This window comes from Aedes albopictus, chromosome 3 (assembly GCF_035046485.1).
Source record: "Aedes albopictus strain Foshan chromosome 3, AalbF5, whole genome shotgun sequence".
NCBI classification, from domain to species: Eukaryota; Metazoa; Arthropoda; class Insecta; order Diptera; family Culicidae; genus Aedes; species Aedes albopictus.
In genome coordinates, this window is record NC_085138.1 from 148,984,843 (window position 1) to 149,008,156 (window position 23,314).

Here is a 23,314-nt window from a genome sequence, read left to right on the forward strand (position 1 = left end):
GTCAGGATTGCTTCACGCTTGGAGCATTTGGAAACGCTTTTCAAGGAGTTTCGGAATAATCGTGCTAAAATTGAAACGCGGCAGGAGCAAGATTTGAAATTGTCCGCTGGGGAAGACAAGGAGGGGGAGGAGCTGAAGAAGGACGTTGAAGCTGGCAACAGAAAAACTCGCCTGGATTTTGAGGACAGGTACTTCGATGCGAAGGATTTCCTAACGTCGCACCGAGGCAATCCGACAGCTGTAGCTTCTTCCGCTCCGCCCGGCCAAATTCCTAACTCCCGAATTCATCTCCCTGTATTTAAAATTCCTTCCTTTGACGGTTGTGTGAAAGATTGGTTGAGTTTTCGTGACGCTTTCCAGAGCATGATCGGTAAAGATGCTTCGCTTTCGCCGGTCGATAAGTTTCACTATCTTCTCTCCGTGCTCACCAAAGAAGCCCGGACGTTGGTGGAATCCATTGAAGTGACGGCGGCCAACTTCGATGTCGCGTGGCAGATGCTCGAACAACGGTTCGAGAACAAAAAGATCATCGCTCGAGCACTGATGGACAGTTTCCTGAATGCCGAACCCATCAAGCGGGAATCGTACGACGCTCTAGTTGGCCTCATCGACTCGTACGAGCGGAATCTTCTACAGCTGCGTAAAATTGGACTGAAGACAGACGGGTGGACTCATTTGCTCGCGCATATTCTGTATACACGTCTCGATGTTGACACGCAACGGCATTGGGAGCGTGCTCACAACTCTCGTGAAGCACCAAAGTACGAGGACTTGTTGCAGTTTCTGCGGGATCACCTCGCAACCCTACAACCCCTGGCATCCATGAAATCCCGGGGTTCGGACTCTCATCAAGATCATGGGAAATCGACGGCCAAGTCCAAGGTCGGTTCGACTCTCACAACTACCACGACTCCGAAAAAAGTTTGTCCACACTGTCAAAAATCCTCTCACTCTCCTTTCAAATGCGAATCCTTTATCAGTATGAATCCTTCCCAACGGCTAGAATCAGTCAGGAAAGCTGGTTTGTGCCTAAATTGTCTTTCCTCTTCCCACTTGGTCAGGGCTTGTCCTAGCTCAGCTTGTCGTGCCTGCGGTCAAAAGCACCATACGATGCTGCATTTGCGCCCAGCAAGCAACGGACAAGATCACTCGCAATCGCAACCCACGAAACCCGCTATTCCACAAAGTCAGCCCGCAATCGCACCTTTGAACAATTCCTCCGCTTCGCAATCGCAAACAGTTACCACCGCACCCTCCGCTGGCCCATCCACCTCTCGTCCAGTCGCTCTTCCTGCCACTGCTACTGCCGATAGTAGCGTGATTCTTCTCTCGACTGCTGTCGTCAAGATAGCTGACTACAACGGGAATGTCCAGTTCGCTCGCGCCCTCCTTGATTGCTGCTCCGAACGAAATCTGATGAGTGAACATTTGGCGCAGAAATTGGATCTACGTCGGCAGAACGACCCGCTTTCTCTCCAAGGTGTGGGTCCCAGTGCTGCTGTGTCGAGGCAATCGACGACAGCAATCGTACGATCGCGTTGTACAGATTTTGCTGTTGACCTCAAGTTCCACATTTTGCCGGAGTTTAAGCCGATTTTGCCGTCGAACCGGTTGTCGGTAGCCTCCTGGAAGATTCCTCCATCCGTACAACTTGCTGATCCTCGCTTCTTTGAGCCGAATCGCATCGATGCTATCATCGGAGCCGAAGTGTACTATCGTCTACTGCTAGAAGGTTTCGTCGACCTCGGATCGGAACTACCCCAGTTGAAGGAAACGGTTTTTGGGTGGATAGTATCCGGAAAGGTGAATACGGTGGACTCGAGCCTGTCTGCCACCACGCTAGTCTGCAGCAACGCTGAGTTGAAAAATCAGCTTGCTCGCTTCTGGGAAGTTGAGTCGTGCAATACCAACGAGACCTTCTCCACGGAAGAACGGAAATGCGAAACCCATTTTGCCGCTACCACAATTCGAAACTCCACTGGAAGATTTGTGGTGTCATTGCCGAAGAAACCAGATGTTCTGGACAGGTTGGGAGATTCTCGTTCCATCGCAACTCGGCGCTTTTTGTCCCTGGAACGGCGGCTTCAGGCGAATCCTTCACTGTTGGAGGCGTACACCGATTTCATACGGGAGTACGTTCATCTAGGACACATGGCACCGATCGATGCTAGCGCAGAAGTTCCCGGGCAGAAGTCCTATTATATGCCTCACCATTGCATAGTTCGTCCGGAGAGTGTCACGACGAAACTCCGCGTCGTCTTTGATGCGTCGTGCCCCACTGATACTGGTGTATCATTGAACGACGCACTGATGGTGGGTCCAGTTGTCCAGGACGACCTGTACAGCATCATCCTACGATTTAGACTTCCTCGCTTCGTATTCGTCGCTGATTTGCAGAAAATGTACCGGCAAGTGTTGGTATCCCCATCTGATCGGCCCTTGCAACGTATTTTGTTTCGATCGTCACCGTCGGACCCCCTCCAAACCTTCGAATTGCTGACGGTTACTTATGGTACGGCGGCAGCTCCGTACCTGGCGACACGTTGTCTCCAGCAACTCGCCTCTGACGGCGAATCGACTCACCCAAAGGCCGCAGAGGTGGTGTCAAAAGACTTCTACATTGACGATCTGCTTACGGGAGTAGCATCGGAAGAAGAAGGTGTTGAACTTTGCCGAGAGCTGATTGATCTCTTGCAGTCGGCTGGATTTAAGTTGCACAAATGGGCATCCAACAGTTCGGCAATTCTACAGCATATTCCAGCGGAGTTTCGAGAAGATCGAAGTCTGGTGGAGCTCGATTCGTCATCCTCGCCTGTGAAAACCTTGGGGCTGCTCTGGCAGCCAGACAAAGACGTCTTCCGCTTCAAAATACCCACTTGGACCCAGGACGCTGCTATAACCAAACGATTGGTGCTTTCTGAGGCAGCACGCTTATTCGACCCTCTCGGTCTGTTGGGGCTAGTGGTACTACGCTCGAAACTTTTCATGCAGGAGTTATGGAAAGCGAAGGTTTCCTGGGACAATCCACTCAACGATCGTCAACAGCAATTCTGGAAATCCTTCCGGAATGATCTCGATATTCTCGACGAGTTTACCGTTCCACGTTGGGCGGCATCCTGTAACGATACAGTCTACGTAGAGCTGCATGGGTTCAGTGACGCCTCCGAACGCGCATACGGCGCGTGCATCTACCTCCGCACAGTTTCGTCTAGCGGAATCGTCTCGGTTCATCTGCTTACAGCTAAGTCAAAAGTGGCTCCGACGGGAACCGAGAAATTTGGTTCTACTATTCGCTTACCGCGTTTAGAACTCTGTGGTGCTCTCTTACTCAGCCATTTGTTCGAAAAAGTGGAAACCAGTCTTCGTATCCAAGCCCGTCCTTTCTTCTGGACGGATTCAACTATTGTCGTCCACTGGTTGTCCGCTTCACCGTCTCGTTGGAAAACATTTGTCAGCAACCGAGTGGCTGAAATTCAGCAAATCACCGCTGCTGGAAGCTGGAGACACGTTCCAGGCATCGATAACCCAGCAGATGTCATATCCCGGGGAATGTCTGCAACGGAGCTTGTAGACCATATGCTGTGGTGGCAGGGACCACAATGGTTACAGCAACCCAACCGGTTCTGGCCCGCTTTAGTCAAAACCTCCGACGATCACTTCAGTTCAGAGCAACTCCAAGATAAACCCACGGTTTCGTTGCCTACAGTCGTTCAAAGTACTATATTCACCCTGAAATCGTCTCTCTCCAGTCTCGTCAGATTGGTAGCCTACATACAGAGATTCTGCTACAATTCGAAGATACATAATGTGTCTAGCCGCAGATCCGGAGCCTTAACCACAGCAGAGTTGGACGAAGCGTTGTGTAGTTTGGCAAAACTTGCTCAACAGGAATCGTTTCCGGAAGACCTGCACTCTATCCGCACCACTGGTCAAGTGAAGTCAACGTCGAAGCTGAAAACTTTGTCTCCAGTTCTCGTCAATGGTATTCTTCGCACTAGAGGACGTCTCAACAATGCAGCTGTCCCGTACGCTCAGAAGCAACCTATAATCTTGGACAACAAGCATCCGTTCACGCTGTTAGTCGTTCGTCACTACCACCTTCGTCAACTACATGCTGGACCGACTCTCCTGATAGCAAGCGTTCGTGCGAAGTTCTGGCCTCTCCGGTTACGTGATATCGTGAGAAAGGTTACGCACGAGTGCGTTACCTGTTTTCGAAATCGGCCAAGCTTCGCAGAACAAATAATGGCAGACTTGCCACAAGTTCGGGTATCGCCAGCGTTGCCGTTCCTGAACGCTGGGGTGGATTTCTGCGGACCTTTCTATCTCCGACCTCCGACAAGGAAAGCTGCGCCGGTGAAATCTTTTGTAGCTGTCTTCGTTTGTCTATCAACCAAGGCAGTACACCTAGAGTTGGTAGGCAATTTGTCAACCGACTCGTTTATCGCTTCCCTGAAGAGGTTTGCTGTTCGCCGAGGAGTTCCGCAGACCATTTACTGCGACAATGCGACAAACTTTGTCGGCGCTCGCCGAATACTGAACGAGTTCCTGAATCTGTTTCGGACCCAGCAGAATCGCCTGGATATCGAACGACAATGCTCCGCTGAGGGCATTCAGTTCTCGTTTATTCCTCCGAGATCGCCGCACTTCGGGGGAATCTGGGAAGCAGCGGTTAAATCCCTTAAGACCCATCTCCGTCGCACTCTTGCAAACGCAATGGTAACACCCGAGCAGTTCCACACAGTGCTTACGCAGACCGAGGCACTGCTCAACTCTCGACCGCTAACGCAGCTCAGCAATTCCCCAGAAGACTTGGACGTCCTCACGCCAGGTCACTTTCTGGTACACCGACCGCTGACTGCAATCCCGGAGCCCTCATACGAAGAAGTTCCTTGCAACCGGCTTTCTCAGTGGCAGATGACACAGGAGTTTGTCCGCCGCTTGTGGAAGCGATGGTCTACCGAATACCTATCGGGGCTGCAACAGCGAACCCGATGGACACACGAACGAAACAACATTCGCGTAGGAACTATGGTTCTAGTTCGCGACGATAATCTACCGCCGCAGAAGTGGCATTTCGGCCGCGTAATTGAAACGTTCCCTGGAAACGACGGACTAATCCGGGTCGTCAACATCCGAACCAAGGACGGCATCTTCAAGAGAGCCATCACACGCGTGTGCGTTCTACCGATTCCCGACAACCTACCCGAGGACCCGGAAGCAGCGTCGTTCCAGTAATTCGCGGTCCCAGCAACACAAGCGTTGTCGGATTGGAGGAGGCCCTATGGTCTCCTCCCAAGTTAAGTATCTAGTTTTCATTTCTTGAACCTTGTTTTCTCCGACCTAAAACCAATCGTATTGGCAGGCACCCTGGACTATGGCCATCGTAACGACGGAGAGGACTAGACCTGGTGCATCGAAATTCATTGACCGACCGGAGTTCACCGAGCCTCAACCCGTCGAACAACAACCAACGAAAATATCTGTTGAATTTGTAATACATAGTGTTAGTAGTTCATTAAGCTCAGTCAGGATAGGAGTTAGTATTGAAATGTATACAGGTATGTTCCGTTTTTATCAACACGGTCCACGATTTTCAGTTGACAAAAACGGAATAGTGATAAAAACGGAATAATTTTCTTTGACAAAATATTTTGCAAAAATTTTTATGTGAATTGGAAGATTTACTGTAGAACACATTCCAAAAGTAAAAATATGTAGTTTATAATGAAATTTAATTGTTTTTGATATCTTTTAGCACATCTTGGTAGCACAGTTCAAATTACAGTTTTCAGACTGTGACGCCGACAAGAGGTTTTTACCACATTTGTGACCACAATTTTGGAAATTTATTTTCCAATTCCAATTTTTATTACAGTTCCAGTATCTGGATTGACGTTTTAAAATATGACATACTTCTAGAAATGATTAATCTACAAGGACGTAATTTCGATATCCTAACAAAAAAGGATGTGTTTACTTCCTTCCACATTTCACATTTCTCCACGATTTTCATCTTAACAGATTCCTATAGAAGTTTCAACTAGGATACATACTACTTGATACTTGTCTACAACTCGTAGCGGTGAGTCTACGCCAAATGAAGCATTCGCCTCCACTGGTCTCGGTCCTGGGCCAATCGCTTCCAGTCACCCTCAACGTTCTGAGCCCTTAGGTCCTCCTCAACTGCAAAAAGCCACCGTGTGCGCGGCCTACCACGAAGCCGACGACCCCTACCTGATTCTCTGCTGAATATGGTTTTAGCTTGTCGTTCCTCCGGCATACGAGCTACGTGCCCAGCCCACCGCAGCCTGCCGTGTTTTTTTTCGCTTCACTAGGATACTTTTAGGATTCACTAGGATACTTTTAGAAAATCTTCAGGAATTTTTCTGGGCAATCACTTGTATTTTCTCCAGAATAATGGATTCTCCAAGAAGTTCCTCCAGAATGCTTGTAGGTTACCTTATACCAATTCGCTTGTTTATCTTTTGGAATTCGATAGGAGTCGTCCATAAACGACGTAGCATTTTTAGACGATTTTTGATACCTCCTCCTCCTCGTAGCCTTTTTTCCCATACCTAAAACATGGTTCGTAGCATAATCAGAGACTCCCCCCCACTCTACTAAAATACGTAATTTATGGACGGCATCTACAGAATTTTTAGAGAAAAAAGGTTCTGCCCCTTATGATTTCTTCAGAAATTACTTCTCGGATCAAACTAGATGTCTCTATTTAAATTTTTCCTGGAGTTTCTTTGGAGATCCCTTCAAATATTCCACCAGGAATTGGAAGTTATTAACCATACTTATGCATTATGTTGGGAACAGCTCGCTGACGTAGTGTACGGTTTGGGGCTGGAATGGCCCTTATGCACAAGGTGGGCTAAGAAAATAATTCTGGGATTTAGTCCTAGTTCATAAATTCATCCAAGAGTTGCTTTGGAGATTCGCCAAGATTTTAATTTTGAAATATAGGAGTTTCTCCGTTTCTTCAAAATTTCCTACGGGATTTCTTCCAAGACTGCTTTCTGAAATCCCTTAAGGAGTTTTTTTTTCTGATATTTCTCCAGGGGATCTTTCTGGGATTCCTTCAACAGTTTTTCTAGAATTCCATCAGAAGTTCTTTCTTGGAATCTTTAAAGATTTTCTTATGATATTTTTTGACTTTTTTTGTATTTATGCGCAGTAGAAACATCTACACCTACTGGAACTTTCAGAGACTTTCCAATACGGTTCTATCTTTCATCCATATTATTTCCTCATGATTACTATAGATGAACCAGCCTTGGGCTGAAAATCTAGTTAATTAAAATAACATTAAATCATAATTATCCCCGATTTCTTACTACATTTCCTGGGAATCTCCCAGAAGTTTAGTCTAGTAATCTTCCAGGAATTCTTTCCTAAAATCCAGAAGTTTCTTCAGGGATGATGTTCTGTATAGAAATCTCCGGGGAGTTATTCCTGAGGATCCTCCAGAAGTTCCTTGTGGGAATCCTTAAGAAATTCCTTCTAGGAATCCTGTATAAGTTCTTTCAAGAAATCATCCAATTGTTACTCGACTTTCAGAATTAATGGGAATTCTGTAGGATTTTTTGGGAATTTTTGTTTCTTCTTGGAACCCTTCAGGAGTTGCTGGAGAATTCACCTAAAGGAACTTCTGAATTATTCCTTGACGATTTCTCAGAAGAAATCCATTAAGGAATCTGGAGGAATACAAGAATCACTGAAGAAAATCAAGATAGCATTTTTGGAGCAAACGAAAGATGAAATCTTGGATAAAATTCTATAGGAATCTCCTGTTAGGCTAGTGAATATAGCTGTTTCAGTCTGGAAAATTTCGACAGGCTATCAAGGATGACAAGAGAGATCTCTGGTAGAAGTTTGAGCCCCGTCGGAAAGAAATAGCGACCAGGAGAGAAAAATTCAGCACATCGCATAATTTAAAGAAAACGTGTACAAAATCACGTGAAATTTATTTTACTTATAAAAGTCATGTTTAAAAGATTGTAGTGTAAAAATTCAGGCAAGGACAGGCAAAGAAAGCCCTAAACTGTTTAAGTTCTTGAATTACACTTGAAGTGGCAGGCCAAGTTCCAGTTGAAACGTAGAGCCGTAAAGAAGAATAATAATAATAAGACAAAGAAAGGAGAAGAAGGATCTTCAGAAAGAAGTTCTTGGAGGAATACCCAGATGGACAACCTGAGCAATCCCTGGAAGGGACATCAATGGTGCCCAAACAAAATAGGCTAATGAAATAAAAAGAAATGTTCGATTATCCATGGTGATTTTTTGTTATTGCCGGATAATCGAATCCGTCCTTTGATGGTTTTATATGCACATCCCATCTATTGTTGATCTATCATGATTAGCAAATTTTGTTACACTTGGAAAATGATTGAGCCATTTAAAAAAACGGAAAAATTGTTGATGATAATATTGATATTCACGTGTTACCTCCTGCCACCTCCTGTCAGAATTTCATTAATTAAATTGGCTCGGTTTAATTTTTCCATTGGACAATTGGTTTAATTTTTATCATTTTCAAATAAGAGGTTAAATTATGCTTGAGAGAAAGCATGAATTATCATTATTTATAGCTGAATTTGAATTGTGTTGAAAGCTACTGTGACGTATACGTCTTCTATGTCATCTTTGGTACCGTCTACCCCCGTTGGTTTGAACGACACCTCATGCAAACCAACGGGGTTCATTTTTAATTTGAACTTCTAGTAACTCTGTGGGCATCGAAAAACACACTGATGGTAACCCTTTTTGCTGTTTTGTTTTGATTCTGCGTTCCGTTTCACCCCGTTCCATGAGCAGAATGACGTTTGAATCATTTTTAGTTTGAACGATGTGCAGACTAGCGGGGGTCAAATTAAAAAGTGTTCAGATTAGATGCGGTCAAACCAACGAGGGTAGACGGTAGTTGTTTCAACTTCATTAATGTATGCATTAGAGATGGGCAAAACAGTTCTTTCAAGGGAACCATTCTCAACTCAACAGTTCCGCACAAAGAACTAGTTCTTTTGAACCGTTCTTCCGTTCAGTAGTCTTAGGGTTGTTTTGTGAATCGAAATTTGACGTTGGTACGTTGCTGTTTTATTTACGTGATATGTGGTCAGCCGCAGTCAAAGCAAATCCTACTCCGCAAAAAAATATATAGGATTTGCCATACTGTACATTATTGACACATTATTTATCAATTGCTGTCTTTCGACCGGCTGCATATGTCATCGAAGCACTATTTTACAAAATGATTGCAACATTCGCTCTCTCAGAACACATCACTCGTTCATCAAAAAAACTGAATGAAAAGTTTTGTAGGACCTTAATTTTCTCGTTTTTTTAGAGAACGGAGAACTACCGTTCTTTTAAAATGAACGACCGTTCAATCATTCTTTCCTTAGAACTAGCTCTTCGGAACCGTTCGCGAACGGTTCGCCCATCTCTAGTATGCATTGCCTCAAGATTAATGTTCAGCTATAAATAACTCTTATTCGAGGGAATAAATTTGACAAAAAAATTAGTGTTGACAAAAACGGAATGGAATGTTGACGAAATCGGATAGTGACAAAAACGGATAGTGATAAAAACGAATAGTGACAAAAACGGAACATACCTGTATTTCAATGGTGGGCGGAATGTTAGGAACCGTCTATATTTATTATATTTACCCTACACGAATAGGTCTCTCTTTCTCACTACCCAAAGCAGAGAAGCAGAGAATAACCACACTCTCTCCACCTATTGCCATAGCAGATAATACCATTGTAATTAGAACATAATCGATCCTTGCGCTATACACATCGTTTTCTCTCTAGCAACGTGTTTCATTTTCGCGTATCACGTGTTTCGTAGCCTAACCTCGTCGCGTTATTATTCGAGTGGCAGAACCACATCCGAAGACCACTACTTCGTCGCGAGTGTCCCCACAAGTCCGGAGAACCAGCTCCGAACAGAGATCGTCCCCAAAACTCTCCAATATCTTGAGTTCATCAATCTGACGCAAATCCTGTATTCAGATGATCGAATGGTATTATATTCAGCTTTTAATCTATGGAAAAAGATTCAAAATTGGTTGAACAAATCGCAAAATATTTGAATTTTGTTAAATTCCATATTTTAAAAAGTTGTAAAACTCGATATTTAGCTTAAACTCAAAAACTGTTCTACTTAAAATTTTTTGAAGCACGGTTTCGAAATCAGGGCTAAATTATGCTTTAAAAATTTTGGTCGTTGACAGAAGTTCACGACTTTCGTTTTATTTTGTAAACTAGTGTTATTGGATAAACATGAATTGGTTTCATGGCAATAAAGCATACCAGTGATATTCTTCAAGCAAATAACTCTGATTAAATTTATTGGCATATTCGAGCTTCGTAGCCTAGTTGCTAACGTTTCTGATTCGCAAGCAGAAGGTGCAGGGTTCAATCCATGACTCGTCATTTTGCTCCTACTTTGTTACTTTCTTTTCTCGATTGATGTGATCGTTGGAAAGAAAAAAGTAAAGATTGTCTGATTTCCATACAAAAAAAGCCATTTCCGGAGGTCTCAAAAACATACGAAAATCAAAAAATAATGCTTTGTATGGACGTCAAACGGGGCGCTTAAAAATGTTCATTTAGTGCACTTTTTTTTTAAAAGGCATGTTCAAAAAACTTTGCCTAGCAAGCTCTAAATTTTTGGTAAACTTTGACGTTTCCTCTCACCTCCGCACTGAGGCCAAGTCGATTACCCATTTCTTGACCTTGCCTGAATTTCCCACGCATCGAGGTAAGTCAATAAATTTATTACCATCAACAAACCTACCATAATTCTAAAAATCCGCCGAGAAATTTTTCAGCAAAATTCCGGTAAAACTTATACATGAGTCAGTGGCATTTTTTATGCTAGGCTGGGAAGTGGGACTGCATGAATTAAAAAATGCATAAAAATGGAAATTATTAAGCCAGAACTTCATTGAAGAAACATAGTTCGTGAGAACAAATGTAGCTCCTGGGAGTTTGAGTTGAGGCCAAGGGCATTTCTAGAAAGTTCCCAAAGAGTCCAAAAGAAGGGCATCCAAAAGGTTTCAAAGGGTTTCTGGAGCCTTCAAGTGCGTTCCGACAGAGACCTCCTGAAGCGCCTCTGCAACCCACTGAAACGCCCTCGAGACCTCCAGGTACCCTTCTGGAACCTCTTGGGAGCCCCTAAAACACACTTGATACCTCCTAGAACGCCTCTGATACTCCCCAAATCCCCCTGAAATCTCCTGGAACGCACCTGAAACCATTTAATTAACACCAATTAAGGCTCTCTGACGACTGCAGACCGGTGCATATCATTCAATTGAGCCCCTGGTAGCAAGCAAAAATTGTTGTTTTGCAGGCCATTGATCGCCATTGATGACGTATAACCCGTCAACAACCTACCACTGATCTGTTTTTATGTTGGCCATCAATCCCAACATGTACCCAACAGTTATACTGACATAGACATTTTCCCTTCTTTTAATAGTTGGCTGTCCATTTAAGTAAACAGCCTAATAACCATACCCCCACATACATAATTTTGTACCGAAGACTTGCTCCAGACCATGCCTACTAGCTTTTTGATGCTGAGAATGACCGAAAATATGTTCAGTCATTCGGCCAAAAAATGACTTGAGCTAAAAGCCATTAGGATAAATGCCAAATAGTCACCAAGAATTTTGGGATACTGTACTTGGCATAAATTTCCTTAACATTCGAATGCGATACTTTTTTTTATCATAGTCCGCTTATTTGAGCTACTCACGCACGGTTGTGCTGGTGGCCAAACTTCACTTCTTCAAATATTTGTATAATAGGTTGTGCTGTCGAGTGTCCAACCGTGCACTATTGCAGAGTTGTTTGGCGACCAAACTGTTAATTATAAGATAGGGTATCGCGCCACTTGGGCGGTGGCTTCTATATTCGTCTGTTTTCCACTACAACTCAGTCAATTTTGAACCAGTTCACTTGAAATGTTGTACACGGGTAGGTACTATACCTATCTCACCGCATTCCAAAAAATGTGTGAGTTGGTTCAAAATTGACTGAGTTGTAGTGGAAAACAGACGAAAATAGAAGCCACCGCCCAAGTGGCGCGATTCCCTATAAGCATTTCAAGACATCGTTGTTTTTTCCTGCTAAAACGTGGATTCGGACCATTGTGCAATGGCTCCCAATATGACGTCACGGGCCACGGAATGTTCTGAAACACCAAAAGTGCTAGAAAGAAATGCAAATGTTTTTCGGATTGTTCATCTCAGGCAGCAGTATCTTCAATGCAGATGCAGTTCTAAAACCAGCGGTTTCCTATCCAACGGGCCACGCGAAATTCTTAAAACCCCCACGGAATAATGATTATAATATACTGCCGTTCTACGCCCAATTGTCCCATGTTATATGGGAATCCCATATAATATGGGACAATTATGCGTAGAACGGCAGTATAGCTGTGTTGCAAAGCTCAGTGGTTCCCAATCTGGGTTCACGGGCCACATGAATTTCGCAAGAACCAAACGTGCTTGGAAGAAGTGCGCATGTTTTTCGGACTGGTAATCTTAAGGAGTATATTCAATATAGATGTGTTGCAAATATCAGTGAATTTCAATTTATGGCCACGAGCCACGAGAATTCCTCAAGAACCGAAAGTGTGAAAACGAAATGAAATTATTTTTTGGGACTCTCGGGGGGTATCATATTGTTTCAGTGGTTCTCAGTGGCGCTTCAAGGGGCCTCAGAGTCATTACAGAAGTTCTCAAGAATTTCCAGGGGATCTTCCAGGGTTTCTTAGAAGTGCTTCAGGGGATCTCAGTGTCATTTCAGGGATTCTAATGGGATTCCAGGGGGTCCCAGGGGCGTTTCAGACAGTCTAAAAGGCGTTTCAGAAGTTGTCGGGGAGTTTCAACGGGGAGATTCAACGGGGAGATTCAACGTGGGCTACAGGGATCTTAGTGGAGTTTCACGGGTTTCTCTGGTGTTTCTGGGGTTCTGAGGGTATTCCAGGGGGTCCCAGGGAGATCCCAGGAGGCTTCATGGGCGTTTTAGGGAGATGCGCCAAAACTTGGTCTACGTGATTTATGAACACACCCATATTAGATTACTATACGCCAAATCGACCGTCCTAGGACTTTCGGTTTTGAGAAATAATCATGGCCCGCGACCCCAGATTTGAAACCCTTGAGCTTCGCAACACTACAATATTATGCTGCTTGTTGTGCATAATCTTAAAAACCATTTCTACTTTCTCATCGCACTTTAGATACTTGAGAAATTTGCATGGACTGGAAACCCCTGAGGTTTACAATACCAGTATATTGTAATAAGTTCTCTTTGAGACGTGGAATCCAAAAACATTCACTCTTTCTCATTAGGCTTTTGGTTCTTGCGAAATCAGCATGATTCGTGACTTGACAACTACTGAGTTTTGCAGCACCACTTTATTGTAATAAATGCTTCTTGAGACGCAGAATTTGAAAACCAAATTCATCTCATCTAACTCTAGACTCTTGAAAAATTGGCATGGGCCGTGACTCCAGATTTGGAATGTCTAAGCTTCACAACACTATTTTATTAAAATAAGAGCTCCTTGGGATCCAGAATAAAAAAAGCATCCACACCTTTCCTCGGATTTTCAATTCTTGCTAAATTAGAATGGCCCGCGACTCCACCTTGAGAACCACTGATCTTTGCAAAACTAATTTATTGTATTACTCCTTATGATGTAGAATCTTAAAAACATTCACACCTTCTCCTTGGACTTTCGGTATTTGCGAAATCAACATGGCCCGTGACCCCTGCTTGAGAACCACTGAATATTGCAGCACCACTTAATTGTGATAACTGTTTCTCGAGACGCAGACTATGAAAATTGTTTTCACTTTCTAATCGCATACTCGGTTCATGAGAAATTAGCATGGCCCGTGGCGTCTTCTATCAGCATTTCGCCGTAAATGGTACGCAACACCTTCCGTTCGAAAACTCCAAGGGCGCGTTAGTCCTCTGCACGTAGGGCCCATGTTTCGTGCCCATAGAGGACGACCGGTCTAATCAGCGTTTTGTAGATGGTTAACTTCGTGTTACGGCGAACTTTATTCGATCATAGAGTTCTGCGGAGTCCAAAGAAAGAACGATTTCCTGCCACAATGCGTCTCTGAATTTCTCTGCTGGCGGTCACCAGTTAGCCCAAGTACACGGTGATTTCATCACCGTCGATAGGAATTCAGGGTGGCGGGCGCGGTGATTTCTTCCTGGAGCCCTTTTGCCATCATGTACTTTGTCTTCGACATATTAATAACTAATCCGATTCGCCTGGTTTCACTCTTTAGTCGGATGTACGTCTCTGACATCGTCTCAAATTTGCGAGCTATAATTTCAATATCATCAGCGGAACCTGAAACCAGCGGTACACACGATACCTTCTATCCATTCCTCCGGTAATACTTCCTCCTCCCAAATCTTGGTAATGACCCAGCCCAAGTAACATTTTAAGTTTTGTTCGGCTCTACAAGACATCTTCATGACCAATTTTATAAAACTCGCAATAAAACTGTTTATTGCATCAAAACCTCATGATAACCTTTTTAAGAGCATCTTCCGGATAAGTGGACCACTCTCGGAGAGGTTTTGCAAACCGCATTAAGAGTAGCAGTAAAACCGTTTTAAAATCTAGTAGAAAAATTTCCCATTCTCGATTGTTGTTGGTTTTTTTTTTCAACAAAAATTTTGACAGCTCAAGATGCAGAGAAGCTTCTTCGATGGCACGTAAAGTTTCGGACGATTCTACTTACGAATGATGAGAAGCGGTCATTTCAAAGTAATATTTTAGTTGTTATTGTGTTGCTAAGCTTACGCGCATTCAATTTTACCGTGAATATTTTGGGGTGGCAGAATCATAAAATTAATGCGCTTCAAAAATAGTGAATATTATCATCTTGGAATTAAATAAATCAATTTGTTTATTTAGCAAAACTATCTCGAATCACAAGAAAACACAGCAGAAAGAGTTTATTTATGTGGGCATGTTATGGAAATGGTGGCAAACTATCAATTCATTGCTAATTTGACCAAAATTAACTATTTTCCTTTCACGTTAGCTAATTCTTCAATATGGCGACAACCATAATCAGCGCAAATAAAACGAAAGCAAGTTTACTTTTATGATGACCGCAATAAACCTAGAAATGTCGTAGTTCTGCTTTTCCACCAACAGATGTCGTTACTAATCGAACGGATCGCCTTCTGTTGAGAGTTTTAACAGTTTTATTGTGGTAATAATGATTGCCAGAAGGTTTACAAATCGGAAAGTTTTGTTTACTCTTAAAATCTGTCTTTATGGATATCTTCAAGTATACTATAAAACATTTTATCAATGGTTTTCATGAAAGCAGTTATAAAACTGCGAGTTTTGAATATTTCTGTAATAAAACCCTAATAAAAATCAAACAAAACCAATCAGCAATGAAATTGTTACTTGGGAGTGTAGTGCTCTCACCAGTGCCTCTCAACCGTATTATATAGAAGCTCGCTTGATAGTTGATCTGCTCCAGCGGCTTTGTTCGTTTTCAACCAGCCAACCTCCTGCTCAAACTCTTGGAGGTTAGAGGCCGGAAGTCTTTCGTCTTGCGCACGTTCTCCTAGATCTGTTTCCTGAAGGACACCAACAATAAAAAGTGAATTGTAAAATGCAAGAATTCCTGGTAAACTTTCCAAAGACAAAAAAATACTTGTGAATTTTGGAACTAATCCAAAATCAATTCAACATTAACATAGAATTCAACCATCACATTGAAGTAACCAAACACCTACGAATTACCAACTAAGCAAGGACGTTGCCAATTTTCTGAATATTGTCAACTAACTGAATATTATTCTGCCAAGCTTAATTCTGACTGCTCCTTCAATTCGCATAGTGTAGAGTTAAACTACAAACGATAGAAGCAGTAAGATTATTCAGCTTCCTCAATTTAACTCACCAGCTCAAACACCGTATTTGATTAATTTAAGAAAAATGTCGCACCTCACCCACCATCATTGAATCTCGGTGAAGATTCAGAGTTCCGGAGAAAAGCGTCTGGGTATGATGAGTCGCTATTTGTCCTACTTGAAACTGCTATCTGCGATGAATGGAACTATCGTTCCGTAGCATTACTGTCGCATTTATTGCTACATAGTATAGTTCTGCTAGGCAGGCGGCGGGGGTGGTGTGATGGGTGGCAACTTTCGTAACTTTACACCGCATTTTCATCACGTTGGGATTTCAGTCAAACTAAATAAACGCCCGGTAAGCTATAGATATAGATACAGAAAGAAGCTCTTTACTCGAGCGTTCGAGTTCCGCATTCTACTAGGTGTACCTACCCATGCTCTTCGTTTTGATATCCAGAGCCAAAGCTGAGAATAGATTATGACGGCTCGGTTGCACTGCGTGTGTTGGTGAAGGTGTAGCGGTTTCTGAAATTTGATCATTTGAAAGCAAACTTTCGGAGCTCTGTTAGTCTAGCAACGTAGTAATCTGATTAATGGCGCCTGTTTACCTACTAAACCTACAAATGGTTGGTTTTGTTGCGTCTTTTAGAAGGTTAGTATGTAAATTTGTTGTTTTTCTAGGGAATTTTCTAGCCATATGAAAGCAAAGCAGGATTTTTATCTAATTCCCCAATAATGTTTGCCCTTCGTTCAGTTCTTCATGGCCAATTTGGTAGATTTTCTTTTTCTATTTGCCCTCTAGCTGTTGTCTTGAATCTTAATCTCGGACGCCTAATGATATGTATTCAGTTAAACTATTCTTTATTTTAAAAAATAACTTATATAACTTCCATCGTTTTTCCCCATTGCAGGAAACCATGCGCCGGGGGACGGTGGCCCAGGTGGAGCTGGGCGAGACGGAGGGCGTCGTGAAGTTCGGCTGGATCAAGGGCGTCCTGATGCGCTGTCTGCTGAACATCTGGGGTGTGATGCTGTTCCTGCGGCTGAGTTGGGTGGTCGGCCAGGCCGGTGTCATCCAGGGCGTGATACTGATTTCGGTCACCACCGTGGTGACGACGATTACGGCTCTCTCGATGTCGGCCATCAGCACCAACGGGGTGATAAAGGGTGGCGGAACGTACTACATGATATCGCGCTCACTGGGGCCCGAGTTTGGCGGCTCGATTGGGTTGATCTTTTCGCTGGCCAATGCGGTGGCCTGTGCCATGTACGTGGTCGGGTTCTGCGAATCGATGACCGATATGCTGAAAAGCTTCGGGCTGGAGATAATTGACGGCGGTGTGCAGGACATTCGGATTATCGGTTTGATAACGATTGTGATCCTGCTGGGAATCGTCGTGATTGGCATGGAGTGGGAGGCGAAGGCGCAGGTCGTTTTGCTGTTCATTCTGCTGATTGCCATTGCTGATTTTATTATTGGAACGCTCATCGGACCGAAATCCGAGCTGGACACGGCTAAAGGCTTCGTTGGGTATAATGGTAAGTTTAATAGTTGAAAAAAAAAACTGCTGTAGATACTCTTTAATTTTATACAGTGAGTGCAGAGCCTTTTTTAAATTAGTTTGTATGCAAATTTAGCAACATTTTTTATGCCCCGCAAGAAAAGAAAGACAGCCACTTGATATTAATATTGTAGGATATGTGCAGTGCACACTTCTTCAGCCTATGCCCCCACGTTCATCTTAATCCAAGCATTTATGCACCAATTGTTCCCGTGTTTCTTCTTAAATATCATGCATGCTCAATCCCATTAAAAAATACAAAAATGAAAAAAAAAACAAGACAAATATCGCTTAATAGCTTTGTTTTTGATAGGATGAAATTGGGAGCATTATGCCGAAGAGGGGTTCTGTTCCACTGCATAATAAACCAAACAGTCATAAGGTGGAAACTAAATAGGGCTCAGGATGATCTAAGATAGAGAGCAGCAAAGGGGGACAGTAAAGGGACTGAAGGTTGTGGAAATATACGCCATTGCTTTTATTGCTGCTGGGTTTCAGGGGATCCCATTGGGTTAAAGAGAGGTACCAGGAGTTCACAGATACGTTTCAAGACGATTTTGGTACATTTTTCATATTTTTATCTATGTATTTTAACCTGAAGCAAATTGTACACTCAATTCAGAGGTTTTTAGGGGACACCATAAGATTTCATGGACGTTTTTAGGGGTCTATGGGGGCTTCAAGGGGTTTCATGCGATATCAGAGGCGCTACAGGGGTCTCAAGGGGTTCCGGTAAAGTTACAAAGGTTCTCGGGGGCGTTACAGGGGGCCTTCATGGGTTCTCCAGGGGGTCTCAGGGGCGTCTTATGAAGCTTAGGGGTGAATCTGAATGTATACAAGTTAGACAATGCATATTTCTAATTTCATAAAGATTGAAGCATTAAAAAGAAACTCACAGCTTATCGCAGCGCGCACCCTGCATAAGGACAAAGCAAAACGCGAAACTTTTAACGCGATTATCTCGAAAATTGTGTTTTCAAAAAGTGCCGTTACGGTGATCACGATATCCTCAAATCTAGTTGAGCGTTTTCTTTTAACTAAATTTTTTGATCACCCTCAAGGTGTGTAGTCTTAAACCTCTTACGCATCTGAAAGAGCTTTAATCCCTGTAGATAAATCTCAAACTCCTTGAAACCATCATAAGTTCTATCGCCTGTTACCTCTTCTTGTTAGGCTTCCCTGGAACCCAAGAAACCCCCCAATGGCCTCATTTCAAAACCCCAGGAGACAAAACTTTTCTCTAGAATTAAGTACGTTCATTTGAAGTGCTGACTTAATTTACTAACAAAACTCTTTCTTTTTATGCCCTGTTTTAATTTTTGCATCTCCAGCACCTATGGTATAAAAAGAGGTTCCTGTGTAGTGAGCAAGACGATAATGGACTCGATTTCCGGTCGGTCCAAGAATTTTTCTTACTGGAAATATTCTTGACTTCCTTCGGCACACGGTGTCAAAATTTCGATTATTATCGAACATTCATGTACCTCGGATTTTTCTTCGAAAATGATTAGTATTTGGGCTATGTATTCATAATCGGAAAACTAGAAAATATTTCATCGGCGAACATTTTTCCATACATTTTGTATGGGCTGTTTTTTGGGCTAAAAGAGTAATTATTGATTTTTAGTATGAAAAATAGCCAAAAACTCATCTAACTCAAATTTTCCCCGATAGAATATTTTCAAATTTTGCATTTATAAATTATAGCCGAAATTCTGACATTCTATGAAGAAAAATCCGAGGTACATGAAAGTTCGATAATAATCAAAATTTTGACAGCGTGCGGCATGGAGTTTTAGAAATATCAACGATATTCAGGTGGAATTTCAGGCACATTCTATGGGCCTAAATGGGCCTAAAGAGGGGCTAAATAAGATCCAGAGCACTGAAACTGGCCGTTTAATCTCTAAAGTGCCCTGAAACCCTCCAAAACTCCTGAAGCTCCTCTGGAATGCCCTGGGATGTTCCTAAAACGACCCTGAAACTCAATTGAAACCTCCAAAACGCTACCGAAAACCTGTCGAACCACACTCGAAAATTCTTAAAACCTCGTTAAACTCGTTGAAACCTCTAGAAACGCCTTGAAGTCACTCCGAAACCATTAAAATGCATCTGAAACCCCACTTACACCCTCTGAAATGCTCTCGAAGCTTTTTGAATCTCCTGAAACCTCTTGAATGCAACTCTCCAAAACTTACCTAAACCCCCCCCCCCTTAAGCCCGTTGAACAACTCTCAAACCTCCTGAAACGCTTCTGAAACCCCCTTAAGACCCCTTAAAAACGCTCCCGAAACTCCTCGAAACACCATTACACGTTGTAACCTTTAAGAAGTTTCAGCTCGTTTCGAGGGATTTCAGGGATGTTTCGTGTGGTTGCATGGGGTTCTAAAGGGGAAGTTTGAGACGCATTTTTGGAGCGCTGCTTGGAGGTTTTAGGAGCGTGTCAGGGGGTTTCATTGCATTGAAAGGGATTCAAAATGGCTTCTACGAGGTTAGACCGCTATTCCAGAAGAATTCATTGATTGCAGGGGAATTTAAATGGGATCCAACGACAGGGGACATCACAACTGCCTGTTTAGCCCTGAAACCCATCGAACCCCTCTATAATCCATGTACCCTGAATCTCTCTAAAACGCTCTTGAAATGCTCTTCACACCCTTTTGAAATGCTTAAGAGTAAGCAAAAGAGCCTGTTTCACGCAAAGAATCCGAGAAAAGTATCAGGAAACAGAAATATACTACCGATGGATAAAAAAACGGCGTAGGAAAACACTGCCCGAGCAAAGTCTGATAGCAAATTGAAAACTAATTTTGATGTTGTGATATTGCAATCTCAGGTTGTTGTCCTTTTGGTCGTTTTAAAGGTTAAAACATCAAAAAAGAGAGCAGAAAAATGTTCCTGTGTCAGCACATTGAAAACAATTTCTGCTATCGATGATAGCAAATTGATAACAGTTTATGTTAACATCTCAAGAAAAAATGGAAAATCGTTAAATGTAGAGTTTTTCGGTTGATATCAAATCATAGTTGCAATCATATTGTTGCACTAATGATATATATCTATATATTTTGTTTTCTCAAACAAATATTGCATGTTGTATAATATTATGTTGGGTATGTTCTATTTAAGCACACTTTGTTTGTTATAATGCATGCCATACATGCTCAGTATGTTCGATATGTCATATTAGAGTAACATTTGCAGTTTCTTGTTTAAGACTTGTTTTCAATCATGTTTAGACAAAACATAGTATGTTTCGTATGTTTATAATTAGACGAATTTTGGTTTTCTGCAGTACATAAACCTAATATTCATTTTTTTTTTGAACAGGGACATGCTACACTACCGATCATAGAAATGTAGAATCGATTTTTATAACCTACGTAAAAAATATACTCCTAACAGAATCTTAATTATGAATACCTATATACAAAAAATGACAGGAATATATGTTACCACAAAATATATGATTATCTATAAGGGCCGATTTTACCGAGCATAATGCTCTTTGAGCCGCTTCAATGTATAAACTGTGATAATTATTTGATACTTGATATTTGTTGTCTTTCCATATCGTGACACATATCAAACCATTCAAATACCAAACCGAATATGATAACCAACAACAACCACAAAAATGTATCCACAAAAATAATATCAAGCCAATTTTGAATCATATCTCAAAACATGTATCATGCCATGTCACAAAGTGCCATTTAATTTTATTTCTAAATTATTGAATATTTATCAAATATTCTATTATGTTTCAATAATTTGTGATATGTACATATGTATGAACTTGACAAATTCTTGATAAAAATAAATCATGTTTGAGTATTTGTGTTAAAATAAGATGAATACTATTTATTTATTTCGATGCAAAATTCTTCAAAAATACTGATTTATAAGGCGCATTAATTTTATCGGGGTACAAAAGTCTATTTCACCATAAAAAATGATTGGCATTAAAATGTATGATCACAGTATGGCAATTAGGCGTTAAAGTGGCTTGGTAGAATTATTGATGCATGTCGATTTTCGCAGTTGTCGATTTTAATTATTGACATTTTGAAACTCAATTATTTACAGCAATAAAACATCTTGATTCCCAAGTAACACAACATGTTCTATAGGAATTATTTCGACTCCAATATGACCAGTTACTGTGTTTTGGTTCATAACAATAAAACCGTTTTTCAGACAGATATGTATATGATCGAAAAAGCGCAGAAGGTGGAGCTTCGGCAACATATTTGAGATGTTATAATCATGTTCTATATGAATCCAAGCATACTTAATTATGTTTCTTAGTATGTTTTACAGTACATAATTCTGACAACTTTCAATAAACAAACTACACGTTTTCTTTTTCTAATTGAGGATGAAAATTCAGTTTTTTTTCTAAAGCGTAATCAATGTTTGTTGCATAGCCGTATTCAAATATGTTTCAAAATGTCAAAAAAAAAAAACTATTCAAGTGCAAAATATGGCTTGCGATATTATTTCAGCTAAACTATTCCAACTTAAAATTGGCTTTCCATGACCAGAAATTGTGGTGCGAGTCATTTTTTTCTGGTGAAATAGGCATTTGTACTTCGATAAATTTAATGCGCCTTATAAACACGTATATTTGAAGGATAATAAAATAAAACAAATTAAAACCATCGTTTTACTTGAGCATGTGTAACCTAAGATGCTTTGTTTTCCTAAATAATATTTCTAATTCCTGCAAAAAAAAATCATACATCATGGATAAAAATGGGATATTTGACTGGATATTTTATAAATATTAAAAGTATTAATGAAAAAATAAATGTCATACTTGGACACGGCATGCTAAATGGCATATAGTTAGAAATTTGCTTAATGCTTACCAATCTGGAAAATTTGTAAATGTAAAATGAGAATATTCTTTTTACAATGTCATACATATAGCCATCACTATTTATATGGATATGAATGAAGAAATTTTAAAGTGACATACACATGCAAAATTGACATTGGCAGAGGAAGCTCTAAATAAATAACTGTGGAAGTGCTCGTAGACTAACACTAAGCTGAGAAGCAGGCTTTGGTCCAGTGTTGACAACGTCAGAAGAAGAAGAAAATATATTTCACATTTTTGAGCTGATTTTATAAACGAAAATTTGACAGGAGGTAGTGTCATTATCAACATTGTTGTCGGTTCATAAAATGGGTAATTTTTCATAAAAAATGCGGTGAAAGTCGATAAGAATTTCCATCTAGAAAAATAGTACACTACTAGTTTTTCCATGATGATAAAATTGATGTATGCCGTCGAGCCAATTGAAATTTTATTAATTAATACAATCAAAATTGTAGAGCATTGGCACGGTTATTCTTAATTTATTACATATTGAACATCATATCGACATTTTTATGATCGGTAGTGTAACATAGCCTAGTTAAAAATAATGACTTTAGTTTGTGTTACATATGTTTGTTTACTTATTGAAAAAACATGAATATGACTTAATGTAAACAAACAAAACATATTATGTTTAACAAAAACTTCATCGAAAACAAGTATTGAAAGACAGACTGAAAATGTTACTCATATATGACTTATGGAACATACTGAACATGTCATCATGTTACACATGTTTGCATACATACTGCAGAAATCCTGAATATGACTTCATAAGAACAAATGAAACATATTATGTTTCGACAGAACTTAACCAAAACAAGTATTGAAAGTAAGACTGAAAATATTACTCTAATACGACTTATCAAACATATTGAGTCTGTTGAGCTGTAGAGGGGCTTTTTGTTTATCGTGTGGTAGGCATG

The 23,314-nt window shown here is 41.3% G+C and overlaps 1 protein-coding gene across 4 annotated transcripts in view; it reads left to right on the forward strand.

Moving 5' to 3' along the window:
• LOC109416416 (solute carrier family 12 member 1) overlaps nt 1-23,314 on the forward strand; it is a 304,485-nt gene that overhangs the window by 250,783 nt on the left and 30,388 nt on the right. For all 4 annotated transcript variants that reach the window (XM_062843069.1, XM_029871839.2, XM_029871840.2 and 1 more), the window contains one exon: nt 16,850-17,477. In XM_062843069.1, coding sequence (XP_062699053.1) covers nt 16,850-17,477 — 628 coding nt within the window. The remainder of the gene's footprint in view (nt 1-16,849; nt 17,478-23,314) is intronic.